Here is a 19,315-nt window from a genome sequence, read left to right as displayed (position 1 = left end):
AGGTCAGGAAATCCAACCCAAATAATAGCCTCCTCAATCGCCTCAACCTTAGGGTCAAAATTTGGGCACCACTGTCTAACAGTGAGGTAGCAATCCAAGATCATCCATGGTCCCCCCAATAGCGCCAACTCATAGTCTTCAATCGAGGTGAAATTAACTACAAAGAAATCATTTGATAGGTCTACCACAGATACCATTCCAGACTTAGCCCACATTTTTTGAATTCTTTGTTCCATACGAGCCAGTCCCAATTTCCTTCCCAGTAATTTAACAATTAAACTCTACTTGAAAGGCTTCCTGATTTTTTGCAGGGCCTCCGTTGAGAGAACAAATTCAGGCACCAAAAATTTACCTCGTTGATGTTTCACGATGGTAATGTGAGCTTTCATCGCTCCAAAATCAAGATCATTCTCCTCCTGGTTTAGCATTCCTTGGTCCACCCCATTCCGTGAACGAGCTCCTTTAAGGGTGTCAGAAAACGATCTGCGATGATCACCCATAGTCTCCTCCCCGAACTCCCTTGCCTTAATTCTCTTTGTGCTTCTTTGCAATAAATCCCCTTCCTCCTCTGATCGACAATCCGCCGCCCTCAATGCTGGAAACTCCGCCAGAGAAAGACTCATTCTTCTCAGGATTTCTTACAGCCACTGTTAGTTAACAAAGTAGGATCGAAAAAAAATCGTAAGTTGATTCCTTAATATTCCATTTATCTTTTTAATTCAAGGACTTGAGATTATTTAGTTTTAAATAATTTTAAGTTGTATTTTTGTGAGACAATTTAGTTCTAGATTGTTACTTTTATTCTTAGATTGGATTGATATTTGGACTTTATTTGTATTGAGACACTTGCTGGAATTTATGTTTATGAACCTTTGCATTATTAATTGAATTTATAATTGAGTTTTCATTATGAGTTTAATTATCAATGTGGTTTGAATTGCAAAATTTGGGTTCTTTGGCCTTTTAATTATTTAATTAAGTTGGTTAATTGTCTGATTATTTAGTTAGATAATTTCAAACATAATTTTTAGAATTAATTTGAATTGTTTTCATTGGTTTTAATAAGCTTAATTAACCAACCTTATACCGTTATGAGTTTTCTGATGGTTTAAGGGCTTTTGAAATTGAAAGCTCCCTTTGTTTCAAGTAGGTAATTAAATTTATTAATTCCACTCTCTTATCATTTTCCTTTAGTCTAATTAACTGATTAAGGTTATGAAGGTTAAATCCATATGAATTCTGAGTTGTCCCCTTCACTGTACTTGAAAAGAAACTTTTCAATTTTTATTTATTAATTTTATTTGCTCTTTAGTCAATTTTCCTTATTTATCATTTTAATTTTTTCTTTAAAAAAACCCCCAAAAATTGCATTGCATTCATTTAGTTTAATTTAATTTTCATATAGATTTTAGGACATTTACATCTTGTATTTAAAATTAGAATTTTGCATTTTAGTTTAGGTCCATTTTATTACATTTTTCATCACCTAAATTTTTACCTAAAGAAACCCATAACTTGCTCCTTGAAAGTAATGACTTAAGACGATCCTAAACTAGAAATTAATTGGGACCTAGTTTAATTGAGTGTTCTAACGACAGAAGCGCATTATCAAATAAGTTAACTTTGTGCAAGTCATTCAAAATTTAAACCCTGAAAGGCTATCCAACTTACTTGTTTTTTTTTTTTTAAATAAGGAGACATGTTTCGCTATTTGATATTGATACAAAACTTTAATAAAAAATTGCAATATATTGATGATTTTCAGAGCTTTAATATGAAAAAATTGAGACGAAAATCTTCAAAAAAAAAAAAACTCTTGAAATTTAAAATTCCAGTCTTGTTTACCATTTTAATAATAATTAACTACAATTGAAAAGTAAATAATAACATATTTTACAATAATTTCTAATTTAGGATTTAAAAATTGAAAAATTATATTTTTTGGGATTTTTCCAAACTCAAGTGACATATTCATCTGTGGAGGAATTTTCACTCTCACACTAAACTTCCAAATTTTTGATATTAATATATTACCTCCTGTCTTGTTAAAGCAAAAGACTATAGGCCCAAACGGAGCGCATTGGCAATAGAAGGGAGCCCATTTGTACACTAGTGTTAGCTTTATTATGTTCTTGCTATTCATTTATTTGTATTATAGGACACGTATAAACATCATGTACTCCTTAGGGTTGAGTGCCCTATTATATATATTGAAATACAAAACACTATTACAAAACCCTAAAATATTATCTGGTCTTAATTGTAAGATTTCATTTATAGATTACAAATAAAATTTTATAATTAGGACCAGAGGTAGAATTAAAAAGCAGTGCGAAAGCTAAACTCTAATACTCCTCTGGTCTTTAATATAGGATATAATTATTGAGTTGATTTTAGTTCTAAATATAAAGCTTATTTCTCATATTTATAAATTTTTTCTTAATTACCCTTATAGAAACTCCCTCAACTATAATCAAGTAGAAGAGGGAGAGAAAGTATTAAGAAAGATGATTATAGTGTTTTAAAAATAATATGTCATATTTTTATAATTAACTAACTTATCTAACTTTTTTAATCTAATCAAATTAATTAAATAGGTTATATATTAAAGACCGGAAAGGTATAAATTAAGGTAGGTGTAAGCCCCCGTGTATGTTTTGTAACGAATGTTCGTGAAGTTTATCTTCTTCCTTCCTCTTTTGTCTAATTCTCTATCTCCCATATCTTCCCCATCAAATCTTCCTCAAATATTTCCACAACATTTCCTGTGTCTCTCTAAAGAAAATTAAAGCATCTCCACGTTTAATATATTTCGTTTTAGTTCGTATAGACATTGCTCTTGCCTAATAAGAGTGTGGGTTTAGATTTCATTATTGTTTATGTGAGGGAATTGTTCATAATTAAATGTGTGAGTCCATTATTCAAGATTCAAGTGGGGATGCATGTTTTACCTTGAATTTGGATTGTTCAAATTAATAAAATTAGATAACCCAGATACTATTTTATTTTGTTTTAAAGTATCTCAAGCTATAGTACATGCTATTGATTTCTTTATCTTTTTAATTCAATTACTATGAATGGTTCAAAAATTTAAAACGTAATTCCTTTTCACTAAACTAAATCATTCATATGAATAGTATTTCTGATAACTGTTAATAGCCATATTTGTTTAAGATGATTCATTGTCTTCTGTTATTAAGAAAATCTATGTTATCAATAATGGAAAATCTATTAAGAAAAAAATATAAATGGGAAATACATGCTCAATTTATGGGCATAACTTTCTTCGAACTCACATAGTAGTAAAAGATGTTAGAGAAAAATTATGTTGTAGATTCCTCTGGGGCCAAAAAGAAAGTTTAGATCTAATGCGCTCTTATCAATTGGTAACAAAATTCGTGTTCGAAAGCTTAAGGTCTTTTAAATTGATGAAAACTGCATGTTGTGAACCCAGGCATCATCATCTCTATCTGCAACCAAATTGTCATTGGCTCTTGAGAAAATGGGAGACAGTTCATGGGGTAAATAGGAGAATAATGTGTATTTAAACAGAAGAAACTTGTGCTGTAACCAAGAAAAAAAGGGGTAAGAATAAACCTGGGGACTTATAATATTCCCTGTGATATGTGCTTCAATTCGAAGAAAAAGCTAATGAATATAAGAGAAATTGACAGCGGTATATATATGGGTTGCTAGGTGGTGTTTATTTAGTAGTGATTTGGTCTGTCTTCTTGTTGCAATTGGTAGCCGTTATTTTGTAACGATTCTTAAAAAAACTACTACACAAGCTATTACGGATTTCGACAAGCTAGGCAAATAGACGGTTCTAGAATATTTGTAGCAGTTTTAGAACACCTAAACCAATTTCAATATTAATTTTAGAATTATTTTTTTGGATAATTTTAGGATTATTATTTCTATTATTTAAAAATTTTAAATTAATAAATATTATATTAACATTCACTGGTAGCGGTTTTGACAAAACGATTACCTATTTACTTTCTTTTTTTTCCTTTTTTAGTATCTAAAACATTCTCGTCTTCTACCAACTTTTTTAAAAAATCTTTTTGATCATTTCTTATTTAGAAGATATGCACCAATTACCTGAGAAGTATGATTGAACCCCTAGACTACAAAATCATTCACATCTTTTACCAGCGTCTTTATTGCTTTATCTGCCAACGCCCCTAACCAATTCACCTGTACTATGTTACTGTTCTGTGTACCCAAAAAATCTACGTGTATTATCTAGCCATACTCACCCTCGTCCTTATTGCTCGTCCAGTGCTTTTCATATGATCCTAAAGCTTAAATTGATTTGATACCTTTTATAAGATCGAGTTTATAAGCATCTCAACATTAAATGTATTTTTAACAATTTTTTTTCTAATTTATTTTTTATTCTATCTCCTCATCTTTTTTTCATATCACATTCTCTTTTATCATTTATCTTATTACTATTTTTCCCCTTATTTGTCCCTTCTTTTAAATAGTGGTATACTTGAATTTATCTATTTTATTAAATCACATAATTGGGTCAACAAAATCTTCTAAAAAGAACCCTCACTTATAACTAATTCACACCCACTATTTGCACCGCCAGTGTATGGGTCGTGACAAGTAATACAATGATAAGAAAACATTGTTTGCACCGAAGATTTGTGCAAAAATGAAGACTAAACAAATGACTAAGTAAATTTAATTAAGTTAAGCCAAACAAATTTCTGATGGAGAAAGTGAATTTCAAAAACAAAATTTAAAATTCAAAAGTAATGAAAATAATTTATCCTTAAACTTCAAGGGATAAAAAGGCCTAGGACTATTCATTCTCCTTGCATTTCATAACATGTTATTTATCTCCTCTCATAAATGTTTGGGAAAATGACACATAAAGAAGCCTGAAATAATAAAATGCCAAAATGGGAAGCTAAGCAAATGTATTACCAGATAGGGAAGTATTGCCTGATTTGGGATTATGCAAATGTTGCATAATTACAAAACAACCCCTCATATGCAAACAGAAAAAGTGACCGGTGGAAGTGTGCAAGTTGTGGCGGGAGCTGGAGGAAAAACTTGGGAGGGACCATGAACGTGGGAGCATGAACGCGCGAAGCAACAACTGAACGACGGAAGCGAGGTTAGTATTCAGTGACTATATTGTTCGCCTCTGTCTTTTGTCCCTCTCCTTTATGCGCTGGTTGATTTTCCTCTTCCCGTTGGATGGCAATGTCGTCGATGTGGGGATGGTTTTGAGGTGGAGAGGGTGGCGAAGCATGGAGACAGTGTGAGTATATAGAAAGTGTGGGGAAGGACGGTGATCAGAGGGTGAATGCACGGGGAAGGAAAAACACTGAGGGAGAGGGGTTTGATGGTGTCACAAGTGGGTTAGAGTGATTAGTGTCAGATAAAGGGACAATGTTGGAGGGAGATTCGAATAATGGAGTGGATTGATTTTGAGAAAATGAAGCATTAGTGTGGACTGGAAAGAAATGAGTGTTTTGTTGCAAATTATAAGCATGAATGTGTCAAACCCTAAGTTGGTCGTGTAAGTTGATGATGATGGTATTAAGTCATATAATCATTCGACTTCTGTTATCAGTGCAGGTAATGAAGATAAATGAATTTCGAAGCTGGGTCATCTTGTGGGAAGGAGCTGTTCTGTTATTTTCATGTGGGGGGAAATTTGTGACAAATGGTGAAGGTGAAGTGAGATATAATGGAGGTGGTGTGAGGTTAAGAAGCATTAAGGATGGGCTGACACTTGATGAATTGAGGCTAATGATATCTGAGTGGATTGGTGGTGATGGAAGAAATTATGACATTAAGTACACAGTGGCCTTTGATGAGAAGACATTGATTGACCTTCATGACAATGCTGAAATGTATAACCTCTTTCAATACAATGGGAACAGCGGTCATGTGTATGTGGCCGAAAAAAGACAAGTGGGTCCCCAACCAAGGGACAATGTAGAAATGTAAGTGGAAGTTTGTCCTAACTATTTGTTGTCATTTATGAATTTCTTCTTGTCATTTGTGTTAACGAGTCTTGTCATTATGAATGCAGAACAGAGAGATTCATGGGCATGTCACAGCAAACGGAACTGGATGCGTCTCCCATTAGTTTGTGTTGTGATTATGGCTGGCTCAGTGAAGAAAATGCTCGTGAATGTGACAATGATGAAATAAGTGGGCCCCCTAATGTGGATAAATCTATCGGAGCTGAAGATACGGATGGTAGTGAGATGGTTCATGCGGAATGGAGGGGACTTTTAACAGGAGTGGGCCAACGTTTTCCTAGTGCAGATGTATTTCGGGTGTCTGTATACAAGTTTGCACTTGCAAACAAGTTTGTGGCCAAGTATATGAGGAATAGCAAGGAATTCATGTCGATGAGGTGTAAAGTTGAGGGTTGTCCATGGAAGCTATGTGCAAATCATGTGGGGAAGAGTTGTGATGTGCTACGAGTGACGACATTTATAAACCGGCATGTTCATTCTGCCCAAGATAGCTTGGACGTGATGCATAGTGGAAGAGCTAGTTTGAACTCATCAATAATAATTGATGAGATGAGGGATCATGCAGACAAGCGCACTTCTGAGATAAGGAAGAGGTTGAAACGAGAGTATGGGATTGATCTAACATATAAACAGGCTTATAGAGCAAGAGAGAAGTCATTGGAAGACATATATGGCAGGCCTGAACAATCATACATGCTCATACCATGGGTATGCGAAAGGATAAAGGAAACAGATGAAAAATCAGTGGCTGAATGGACTGCTATTGGGAACCGGTTTGAGTGTGTTTTCATTGCCTACGGGGCATGCATTGAGGGTTTCTTGGGTGGCGCGAGGCATATTATGTATGTTGATGGAACTCACTTAAGCGGACCATACAAGGGGACAATGTTGTCAGCTTCAGCTTATGATGCAGATAACGAGCTGCTGCCATTTGCAATTGCAATTGTGAAGGGAGAAACACTAGATGACTGGACGTGGTTTTTCTATATGATAAAAAAAATCCTGGGTTCTGTGGAAGTAACGATTGTATCAGATCGACACAATGCTATCATCGGAGGAGTGGCATCAATCTTTGGGGGTCAAAGGCATGCCTTTTGTTATAGACACATCAAGGAGAATTTTAGTTCAGAAGTTATGAAAATGAATAAGGGGCAAACAAGGACAAATGGCCGATCAAAGGAGGATGCACTATATTTATTGGATAAAATTGTATATGCAAGGACGGATGAGAAATTTGAGGCAGCAATGGATGACATGAGATCCTTTTCTCCAAGGCTATTTGATTGGCTTATTCATCATGGGGATGTAGATAGGTGGGCTAAAAGCAGGTTCCCATATAAAAGATGGGACAATATTACAAGTAATATAGCAGAATCATTCAATGCATGGATGGTGAATGAGAGAAAGCATACTGTACCCCAATTGATCTATGAGCACCGAGATAAAGTTGCAAGAAAGCTGCATGCCTCCTATGTGGCTATGACCAAATGGAAGAATTGCGTTGGTCCAAATATAGAGAGTAAGGTGCTGGATATGGTGGCTGGGTCTGACCATATGTATGCTGAAAATTATGGTGGGGGAAGAGTGAAGGTGACAACATCACGTGGAGACCATCGGGTTGATCTTGGACTACACCAATGCAGTTGCAGATCTTTTGTGCTGCCATCAAGATTGTGCACGGCAATGTTTATGATTATATTGATAATTGCTATAAAAAGTCATCACAAGAAAAGATTTATGCTCGCAGTATGATTCCTGTGGTAACAACAGACATGCCTCACCCAAATGACTACTATAGAATAGAAAATGTCAGTGAGCAAGTTTTCTTGCTACCTCCCATGACATCCCGACCACCAGGAAGGCCAAAAGTAAACAGGGATGAATCACAGTTCCAGAACAAACGGATATACCACTGTGGAAGATGCCACCAGCCTGGACACACAAGGAGGAATTGCAGAAATCCTAACCCATCATGAAGTTTCGAGTACAGTGGGGATGGGTCATTTTTTGGTGTACATAGTTGTATGCTCCGCCCTTGTCAACTTTTTTGGGACTGGGGTTGTAGTTAGGAGCTAGGTGGAGACATTTTTTTGTAAGTAAGCTAATAGAAATTTCAGTGATAAGGGAGCATTAAGTGTGGCTAGTATCTTAATGTCCACTTGTTGTTGAATACATGAAAGGAAGTTACTGTTATGGGGATGTTAGCTTTTGTTAATGGCGCATTACTTGTTGTCATTTTTAAATTTGTTTTGGTCATTGGCAGTGATGCTATCAGCATAAGCTGACAGCCTTGGAAAACTGATGTTGTAAAATCAGACCAGGTTATCCTTATCATTATCGCTGTCATATTCGCTTCACTTGGTGTCATTTTTAAATTTGTTCTGGTCATTGGCAGTGATGCTATCAGCATAAGCTAACAGCCGTGGAAAACTGATGTTGTAAAATCAGACCAGGTTATCCTTATCATTATCGCTGTTATATTCGCTTCACTTGGTGTCATTTTTAAATTTGTTCTGGTCATTGGCAGTGATGCTATCAGCATAAGCTGACAGCTGTGGAAAACTGATGTTTTAAAATCAAACCAGGTTATCCTTATCATTATCGCTGTTATATTCGCTTCACTTGGTGTCATTTTTAAATTTGTTCTGGTCATTGGCAGTGATGCTATCAGCATAAGCTGACAGCCGTGTTGAACTGATGTTGTAAAATCAGACCAGGTTATCCTTATCATTATCGATGTTATATTGCTTTACTTGGTGTCATTTTCTGTTGGATACCAACAGGATATATTGAAGTAAAATTTAGTGACCTGAAAAAAATGAAAACCAATAGCACATGTCCAATGGGGTTGTTGTCATCATCTGTTTTGGTGTGGTTAAACCCAGATTCATTCATGTCACTGGGGAATAAATTGGCATCATGGATCTCAACTATCATAAATTTATGGACACCAATCTCTGTTAACCATAACAATACACAGTAAATTTTTGTCAGCCTACAATGCACATTACATACAGCAATCTAACAGAGGACAAGTGAATTATGACCCTAACATCGAGACACCTAAGACCGACGCTTTTCTTGGACTTTGTGCTCTTGGTTGGTTGTGGTCGTCGAATAAGGGCCAATGCCTCGTCACGTTTTTCATTCTGTTCATGATTCACCAACCACCATGTCAGGTCACGACGAAAGCCAGCAACTTCTTCCTCTGTGTAGGTAAGGGTCACACCAGGTTCCCATCTTCTCAGCCACATCATGCAGTGCACCCCACAATCCCTCCTGTGGACGCAACAATATCAGCACAGTTAGTTAACACATCTGACATGTGCATTTACCACACAGAAATCGAATTTGACAAAACTGACAGGTTATTCTGCTGGGGAACTTCTGCAAATATCATGGGAGACATTGGCTTTTTCCCAACCAATCCTGGCTTGACCAAGTCCAGTATAATATTGAACCTCATCCTCTGCAACAAGATTCAGGACCAACATAGAAAGTTTAATGATTTTCCAAGTTCAAAAACTAGGGTAAAGATAATGAGTTTTTTCTTACACAGTCATCCACAGCCATTTCCACTGGGTCTTTGATGACAACCTTCTTCTTCTGCTTTCTGTCCTTGGTTCCGAAATGGTTCCTCATGGAGTCTATTACGTGGAAATCCAATGTGCTAGGCTGAATGGCAACGCAAAACCAGTGTTGGCCAACAAGAGCCGGACCAATTATGAAATCACATTCAGCTAAGTTGTAGCCAAGGAACTCAGGAAGAAAGAGCTTCTTATATTTTTGGGCTTTCCAGGTTGGATCATGTGCCATCATGTTCTGCATGACATGAAATTGTTAATCCATTAACAGAGAACAAGTCATTTCCAATTCAATTGCTGTCATTGGTATTTGCATTTGGAATTATGCAACCTCACCATGAAATCAACATCGAAAATGTGCCTCTTCCCTGGCCCCAACTCTGCCTTCATGTCCTCCATCACTGCCTTGCACACCAAATTAAGCACCTACAGAACACAAGTGAAAACGTCATTCTGATACAATAATCTCACCAAACATTATCAAACATAATCATGGGTGCAGGGACAGAGCATTCTAAAATACCCTGTTATTTACTCTGTTCACTCCACCCAGGGAAAACAGCTGTTGTCGGTCTATATCTTCATCAAACATTTTGATGACAGTCCTGCAAACATTGTCAGATGTCAGTGACAGAAAGTATGGTGTTGGGGACATCAATACTTGTCATCCCATGTATTTTATTGTCATTTTCAATTCTATTGCTGTCATTGTCAGGGCACACTGTGTCATTTAAAAACAAAACGCTAGCTAGGGATATACTTACATATTCCCCTCTTCCTCTCCCTTGGGTCTACGGGATATTAAAGTGAAAAAGATGTCCCTTTCCTCCTTTGGCCTCTTCGTCCTCGGAGCTGCCTTGAATTCTATCCACGGAGATTTAATTGTGGAACTCTTTGCCCTTGTTGACCTCCTAAGGTCAATCGATTTTTCAGGCCCTCCTTCCTCCCCACTGTCACTGCTCACCCATTCGCGATCCAACAGCAAAGGAACATTGGTAGGGGTCATTGTCAGTACATGTGTATCTTCCTCACCCTCATCATCTGAATCCCGAACCTCCTTATCATCATCTTCCGCCTCCTCAACCACATAATCATGACTGACTTCCATGTCATCATGGTCATCTTCCTCCTCATCAACCACATGACCTCCTTCCCTGTCATCATGGTCATCTTCCTTCTCATCCTCATCTCATCATCATCACCTCCATGACCATCACGGTCACCCTCTTCTTCCACCTCCTCAACCATGTAATCATCACTGACTTCCCTGTCATGAAGGTCATGTTGTTCTTCATCCTCATCCTTCTCATCATCTCCTTTGCTGGTTTCATCCTCATCAAGTTCCTCATCTGCACTTCCCGCTGCAACCTCTCTTGCAATCTCCTCCACCACTCGGTCAACATCATCAGCTTCTTCAGCATCGTTACCAGCTGCATCACCAACTGTTTCAACCCCTTCTTTAGCAGTGGCATTCTCATTCCCCATCCCCTTAACTTTGGCGTTCAATCCAATCTGCAGTTTGAGTAGCTCATCATCAAGAGCCTTCATTAACGTCCTCTGGCTTTCTTCAAGCTTCTTCACAAAACGAGCCCTCAACTCCTTCAATGCCTGCATACACAGTAAATGAAGATATCAAAAAAATTGTTCACTGTTATCGAATGCCAGTATCTCACTGGTCATTTGTAAATAAAGTCTTGTCATCTCAAGTATCAACCTTGCTAATAGACTGACTTAAACTCAGGTCACGTATATTTTCTAAGTTCCCACATACCGGATCTAAAGACTGCAGAATTGGACTGTCCTCATGTCCTGCTGAGAATACCTCGCTGCCACTGCTTCCATGCAATATTCCCATGCTGCTACCTCTCTCTTTCTCCACCCTCTCCTTTATCTTCTCCTCGGTCCAATATTCAATGGTGCTTGTTGAACCCCGGTCAACAGACAATCCTAGCGGGAAACGCTCAACAAAATACAGTTGCAAAACCAAATAAAGATAGGTCACACTTCTGCAACAATAACATAAAACAAAAATATAGTGAACCATAAGAAAAATATTGACTTACCAGCAGCAAATAAAGACACCCTCCAACATTGCAGGTTCTTTTGTTCTTCTTCTTTGTCATCTTCACAAAGTCTCCCATTTCCTTCCACAGGTTCTTGATTATGTACGTTGACCAATCATATTTCCCAAACCCATCCATTGTGTGACGCATCACTTTCAACAAACGTATATGTACAGTTGTGCTTGACCCAGGACATAAAAAAGCTCCAACTGTATAAAGCATAAATAGGAACTCAAAATTGTCGCTTTCTTCCCCAGATAATATCCTCTTCAGTATCTGGGTAAATGGAACCTTCCAATAAGTGTCCTTTAACCTCTTGTATTCCGGGTCATCCTCACTAACATCAGATTTCACTTCCTCCCCACTATCAGGTACACCTAGAAACTCATGGGCATCTTTTGCCTCAATTGCCTGCCCTTGCCCTCTAATGGTCAAAAAATGCTGGTGGGTCATAGCATCTCAACAATGACACAAGTAGATCACGTGGAAGTTGCTTCACATTCACATTAAGCAAGTTCCCAAATCCCATCCTCTGAACTTTCTGCCTCAACCGCCTGTTCTTCTTTACATATTCAGCCAATGATAGAAATCCGGGCAATGAGCACCGGGTGTACAAGGGAACATCATACTTCTTCTTCTCACCTTTCTGTGGCTTCGTTTTCCTTGCCCTCTCATTATACCTATCTTTCTCTTCTTCACTCAGGGCCCTCCATGCCTTCCCCACTTCAATTTTTTCTTCTCTTGCGTTTTTACACTTCTCCCCTCGTTTTGCCATATACTCCCTTCTGAACAACACAAGCCCACTGTGGACTCCTTTGCTTGTGGACCCTTCCCCTTCTTCCAACACCATCTCGTATAGTTCTGCAAAGTCATCAAGGTACCATCATTAAATCATAATTTTTATTCATATACTAGATATCTAGTTCTTTCCAGATTCGTTATGGTCATTTCCAGTTCCTTCATTGTCATTTACAATATGGCCATTACAGAGTGACAGTAAGGATGCTGCTATGAATATGGTCGTTTCCAGTTAATTTATTGTCATTACCAATATGCCCATTACAGACTAACAGTTAGGTCATTACTATGAATATGGTCATTTCCAATTAATTCATTGTCATTTACAATATGACCATTACAGAGTGACAGTAAGGATGCTGCTATGAATATGGTCATTTCCAGTTAATTTATTGTCATTACTAATATGCCCATTACAGACTAACAGTTAGGTCATTACTATGAATATGGTCATTTCCAATTAATTCATTGTCATTACCAACATGGCCATTACAGTCTGACAGTAAGGTCATTACTATGAATATGGTCATTTCAAGTTCCTTCATAGTCATTTACCAGTTTGGTATTGTCATTTCCAGTTTATTCATATAATCTTTCCACTCATTCAGACAGTAAGGTCATTACTATGAATATGGTCATTTTACGTTCGATCATAGTCATTTACCAGTATGTTATTGTCATTTCCAGTTGTTCATATAATTTTTCCAGTCAATCAGACAAGTTTCCTACTGATTTGAAAACCCATTTTTCTAGTTCTCAACTACGTTATTAAAAACAAAATAGCTTGCCACAGAGACTCAGCATAAACCCTTAATCGCCATTCCTGTCATTCACAAATTTCATCACGTCATATCTAAATATTGCCCAATCATTGCTTCCCAGACTCACCCAGAAACGTCGACCATAGCACGAAACTTAAATGCCTAAACTTACCTCACTGAAATGCTGTTGATGCTTGTTAACTGCAATGGTGAATCACCATGCGCCAACCTTCGTATTTCCACACAATCAGTCAGACGCGACCACGTTCGCCCTTTGAATAGCACACCCTTCCACTTCCAACTCCTCTGCTCTCTTACGCACACACTATTTCAGGGTCCTCAACTGTCCAGCTTGCCGGCGTTTTTAGGGCAACAATGGGGATGGTGGAAGCGAGAAACCGGGAAGCACAACGGGCAGTGCATGAGTGCTCGCGCCTTCTCTCTCTCCGCTTTCAAACGCTGACTGGCAGGGGCTGTTTCGTAATTGTGCAACATTTGCATAATCCCAAATCAGGCAATACTTCCCTATCTGGTAATACATTTGCTTAGCTTCCCATTTTGGTATTTTATTATTTCAGGCTTCTTTATGTGTCATTTTCCCTAAATGTTTTTAATGAAAATATATGTTAGTTTATAATTCAAAAAGTACTTGTACAAGTTTTCTCAAGTCAAGTACAAGTATTTAATTCCATTCATTGCTCAGTTTTTTGTAATAGTTAATAAAATCCAATTTTAAGCTTCAATCCTAAAGTAACTATAACATCCTAATTTTCATATATCTAATATTTAAACAAATTTTTTATAGAATAGGTAGAGGTTAAATATACATATATGTAATTAAAATAATTATGATTTTGTGTGTGTGTATGTGTATGAGAAAATGAATAAAATAACGATGTTAAGAAGTCCCACACTGATTAAATGATAGGAAGTGGATAAAATAGCAATGTTAAGAAGTTCCACATCGACTAATCTTTAGAGTGAAAGAGTTTGAGGAGCCTATATATAGGAGATAGTGAGTGGAGCTTGAAGTGAGTAAATAATTTTCGCACATATCTGAGGTAGTCTAGAAAAAGTGCTATTTTTGAGTTTATTAACCGTTGGATCAGACTGAAATTTGGTCAGCCCATTTGGGACATCCAAATCGTTAATTCAACAGTTGGATCATCATTTTGATGTCTGATTTACAATTTATTAGGTACATTTTTAACTTATATCTTTTGGATTTAGCAAATAGAGTCATGAATAGTAAATTAGTATTTTAAAGTTCATTTACCGTTAGATTGAGCTATAATTTGGAGGATAGTATCATGATAGATAGGAAATTAAATTCAACCGTTAGATTAAGGGTTTAACTTCTGTAGTGGGAATAACCTGGTTCATACTAAGTCTATTTGTCTAAGTCCTTCGAAGATGGAATATAAGTTATAAATTTATAGTTTGTCTATTTGCATTATGAATTTGATGATTCTAATAATATAATCTAATAATTAAAGGATATTTAAGTAAAGGAAAATTCAGGAATCGAGTCTAAACCACACACACACACACACACACACACACACATATATATATATATGTTCTCATTCCAAACCTTAGAGAAATGTCTTTTAGGCTAGAGTTCTGAGTAAAATTAAAGCTTTTAGAGGAGGAGTTATAGGCTAGAATTTTGTGAGTAGCCTACTCTAATATTATAGAGATAATATTTTAATTTTGTTTGTAGATATAAACTCTATTGTGGCATTTTCGAGGTTGGACTCTGGTTGTAGTTGACTGTTAGCTAGGAGACCAGGTAACTAAATTTCTATATGTTGCATGCTCTAGTATGAAGTTGGTGAGCGGCTTTATAACTAACTCTATAAAAGTATATTACGTTTTATATGAACTGTCTTGTGGGATGCTATTTTAAAAATGATTGACATAGTTTGTATTGCAAGAAATTGGTGATCATGATTATGATGTGCTATTATGAAATTCTGTTGATTATGCATATAAATGTGTCATTTTGAACCCTATGCAGCTATTTTGGGTGGGGAAAGGAGGTAATTAGAGTTATTGAGATTCATATACTTGCCACGTGGTATTAGCCTCCATACGGAGCTTTATGGTTGGCTGCTATTATTGCCCCACTAGTTCTTTGAGGGACTACGACACCCCACTAGTTCTTCGAGGGGGGACTCATGGTCCACTGAGTGCTCTATGGTCTTTGGCCGGTCCACATCATTCGTGTGGTGAGCTTGTCAGAGTTGCCAGTCAAATGGAAAGAACTTAGCCCATGGGTCCAGTCAGTGGAAATAAGGAGGATATAAGGATGGATTTGGGTTCAGGAATTACATATGACATGGGATATTCATTGATATTTATATCTTTTAAATAAATGACAAGTATGTTATCTCTTTTGAAATGTATCAATTGCATGAGAGTGGTGGAAATATTTGTCTTATATGATTATTGTGAGTTTAAATGTTAAATAAATGTTTATCAATTATTATTAACTCTGTGTATCCCACCTAACACCTCGCTAGCCCATGCTAGTATGTGTGATAGGTAGGGATTTAGTTACTGAGACGTTGTCTCATACCTATTGTTTAGCATTTTGTCAGGTGAGAGCTTTAAAGGAGGGACGTCAGGGAAGGCTCATGAGGAATAAAGCTATATTAGCAACTTGTAGCGTCTCCTCGGTTTATGAGCTATGTTGTATCCTGTATATTGCCACCTTAGGATAAATTGGTTTTAATTGATTCATGCATTATTATTTATTATGTCCTTTGAGGACACTATTGTGGTATGTGTGCTGATAGGTGGCCAGAGGCCTAGGATCGCATATTCGCATGTGATTTATTTATGAATTTATTATAAAGTATGAATTAAGATTTAATTTTTAATATTTTGATTTATGAGCTATATTATATATTGTTTTATAACCATATTAGACAAGATTGATCCTTTCTTATATAGTTTGTATTTAAATGAGTTAAGAAAAGTTCTTTTATCCGTGATAGGATGTATGATTGGGTGCTGCTCTTTTCTATCACGGATAACAATATTATATAATTAGTTCGTGTAGATGATTGTGATATAATTTGAGTTTATATTTAGCATGGTTTGGTTATAAAAAGTTATTTCTTAAAGTTACTATTAAAAAAAAGGTTTATTTGTTTATTTAGGAAGGTTGTTTCAGTAACTATGTAAAGTTGGTAAGTATATTTCTATCTTACCAACATAACCATCCATTCAACAAGCAAATTTCAAATTCTTATGTAATTTTACCCAAGTTCTATACTCAACTTAGTCTTGTCAAGCAACAATATTCAAGTGAATAAACTAACCAAATGGTGATAAAGCATTTAGAAGCATTAAGAAAAAAGTAAAATAAACAAATATATATCATTAATCATAAAAAGAGAGGGGCAATCAAGAGTAAGGGTTCAAAATAATCCTAGAATATAGTATTTAACTACTCATAGTCAGTCACAAGCCATAAATACAAAGAAAATTCACAGCCATAGTAGATTACAAGAGAGGAAATGAAGAAGTAGAAAAACGAAGAAGATGAAGCTCCAAATCTCTTCCAAAGCTCAATCTCTTGCTCAAAACTCTTCGAACACCCAAATCCTAGTATACAACGCTCCCAAGAATGCCCAAGAAGTATAGAATAGCGGCCAATGTCGAGTTTCGGGCCTTAAAATCTAGAAATTTTCAAACTTAGTTGAGCTGAACATTTTGCTGTTAGCAACTACACTGCATCCTAAAATTTTGCGCCATGGCCGAGTTTGTCTCTATTTTGGTTGGACCGAGCTAGGTTAGAGTGTATTCCAGCTCATTTTGTCTCTAGAAAATTTTGTTCTTTTAGCTTAGATGAGGAGTTTCACATATGATTTGGCTTCTATTTGTTCTTCTTTGATCATCATAATATAATTCTTAAGCAATTTTAACCTTTAAATCCTTCCAAAGCACTTCCAAGTGACTTAAAACTTTAATTATTTGACCAAAATAACCTTGCCAAAGTGTAACCTCTCTGAGCTAAAAAATAACAAGGATTAAAGCCAAATTATGCATAATTGTATCAAAGAGTACATAAAACTTAAAGAAGTGGTGAAATGACATGAAATTCTAGAAGTTAACACCCACTAATAAAAATAGTTAGAAACATTAAACTGGGCAGCTCTCCCAAGATTCAAACATTGATTTGCTCATTGTGAGAAACTAACCTCTTCTGCTAAATCCAACTCCTGTTAGTAATTTTAATATCAGCTTTATTAATTATACTAAATGTCAATATCATATTAATTTTTGCTCTCTCCCAATAGCAAAAGCCTTGAAAAAACAAATTTTTGTGTAAATTTATAGTCTCTCCAAATTACTATGGACTTGAAACTAATCTCTATTAGATTAAAAACATTAAGATTAAAATTTTTCCAATAAATATGCTTTCAAAAAAAACACATTTTAATTGGTGCCCTATTGTATCTCACTTTCACGAACATACAGGACACATTTTGAAATTCACTTTCGCCTTCATTTCTACCTCCACTTTTATTGAATCCGTGGTACTAAACCCTAGCTCTAATAAACGAGGTCACATGGATCATCAATGAAGGCACATGGGATGGAATGAAGGAATGAAAAAAAAAAAAAAAAGACAAAAGGAATTCAACTTGAACCTTGCTTACTTGTGTGCTGCGATCTTCTAAAAAATTCAATATTTAATTATTTTCTTCATCATATGGTCTTGAACTCGCCCGTCATAATGGGACACGCAAGCCAACATTTTGGGTGGCCGTTGCAAAGGAACAGTTCTACATTTCTAACTAAATCTGAACTCTTATGACGCAAAATGCTTACTCCCATTCATAATTTAAGTCACTTTAAATATTTATTCAAACTAAAAGATAATATTTGACTTATTAAATCGGTCTCAAATTGACAATTGTTTTTAAATTTTACTAATATTAAACGAGATTGTGAATGAAAAAAATTACCTGGAGTCATACTTAAATATTAATTATGAGGGCAAAATTGACAAATAAATATTAATTATTTTTCAAGTGACTTATATTTTGGATCAAACCATTTTTTAGGAGTGACTTATATTGTGGATTGGAACAAGTATTACTTTTTGGAAATTAATTTTACCAAAACTCTTTTTGATGAATCTTTTGTTGTAAAATTTTTGTAATTGCTTCAAAAATTTCCTCTTGTCAAAGGATAATTCTCTATTTCTTATGCCAAAACTTGGTCTCTAACTATTTTCACTCCAATTTTAAAGAAATGATGTCTTTTTGACTTAAATATGCTTTAAAGATTTTTAAAGCCTAAATTCTCGCCTCTTTGAGGAATAAACATTTTTTTAAAATTCACATTAATCCTTAAATATGTGTTCCCTCATTTTTATATAATTATTGGAGAACTCCTCATATTTTCAAATAATTGAATTTAACTAAATATCATTAAATTAAATTAGCCAAAAATCTCAAAAATACCTGAAATTCTCTTTTTTTTTAGTTATTATCATGACTTTTAATCTTAAATAGGCCTTAAAACTCATTTTCAATTTTTCAAGGATTTATTATTATTTTTAATTTCAAGCTCATTTTCTAAAATTAATAATTAAACATGAAACTTTCTGAAATTGCACTTTCAATTCTGACTTAATTTTCTACCAGTACTGATATAATCCTGTTTAATACCTCTTGAGGGTCTTAACATAACATAATCTCCATTTCTAAGTCTCATATCACTTCCCAATTCAAGGCACTATTATGGAATTTCACAATAATTTATTCACACTTGAGAACCTCAACTTCTAATAATTTGGACTTTGTGAACAATTTTTGCTTCTTAAAATAATAAAACAAAAAAAAATTTTAGATAATGAATTTTTAATTAAGTGTTTGTAAAACAAAACAATTTATTTTTAAAAGTAAAAAACAGAGCAATTTTTACATATCTCCACTGATGGCCTTGTGCATTGCTTTTCGCTCTGCTGGTCAACGACAAATAGAAATGTGGGGTCAAGGCTTTGACCGGAACAAAATTAAGATTTTAAAAATAATTTTAAAGTATATAAAATAACTAAGAAAAATTTTTAT

General features: G+C 35.5%; 2 protein-coding genes across 2 annotated transcripts; one reads left to right on the top strand and one right to left on the bottom strand.

The window, feature by feature from the left end:
• Window positions 1-5,778: 5,778 nt before the first annotated feature.
• Window positions 5,779-7,769, top strand: LOC114756032 (uncharacterized). Its single transcript, XM_028944943.1, has 2 exons — window positions 5,779-5,975; window positions 6,065-7,769. The coding sequence occupies exons 1-2, from the start codon at window positions 5,779-5,781 to the stop codon at window positions 7,767-7,769; spliced, it is 1,902 nt and encodes a 633-aa protein (XP_028800776.1).
• A 57-nt stretch (window positions 7,770-7,826) lies between these two features.
• LOC114756022 (uncharacterized) lies at window positions 7,827-9,833 on the bottom strand. Its single transcript, XM_028944931.1, has 5 exons — window positions 9,573-9,833; window positions 9,383-9,486; window positions 9,088-9,296; window positions 8,844-8,974; window positions 7,827-7,949 (listed from the first exon to the last, which is right to left on the bottom strand). Exons 1-5 carry the CDS (start codon window positions 9,831-9,833, stop codon window positions 7,827-7,829), a joined length of 828 nt encoding a protein of 275 aa, XP_028800764.1.
• Window positions 9,834-19,315: the final 9,482 nt, after the last annotated feature.

Source organism: Neltuma alba, unplaced genomic scaffold (genome assembly GCF_004799145.2).
Source record: "Neltuma alba isolate B1F8T4 unplaced genomic scaffold, ASM479914v2 tig00001361_pilon, whole genome shotgun sequence".
NCBI classification, from domain to species: domain Eukaryota; kingdom Viridiplantae; phylum Streptophyta; class Magnoliopsida; order Fabales; family Fabaceae; genus Neltuma; species Neltuma alba.
This window is presented reverse-complemented; position numbering and strand designations above follow the sequence as displayed.

Excerpts from the sequence above, each read along its gene's own strand:
- LOC114756032 (XM_028944943.1), top strand. The coding sequence starts at position 5,779 with ATGATATCTGAGTGGATTGGTGGTGATGGAAGAAATTATGACATTAAG. Across the intron at positions 5,976-6,064 it reads CCAAGGGACAATGTAGAAAT|AACAGAGAGATTCATGGGCA; the intron begins GTAAGTGGAAGT and ends TTATGAATGCAG.
- LOC114756022 (XM_028944931.1), bottom strand. The coding sequence starts at position 9,833 with ATGGCACATGATCCAACCTGGAAAGCCCAAAAATATAAGAAGCTCTTT. Across the intron at positions 9,487-9,572 it reads AAATGGCTGTGGATGACTGT|AGGATGAGGTTCAATATTAT; the intron begins GTAAGAAAAAAC and ends ATCTTGTTGCAG. Across the intron at positions 8,975-9,087 it reads AAAGTCCAAGAAAAGCGTCG|AGATTGGTGTCCATAAATTT; the intron begins GTCTTAGGTGTC and ends TATGGTTAACAG.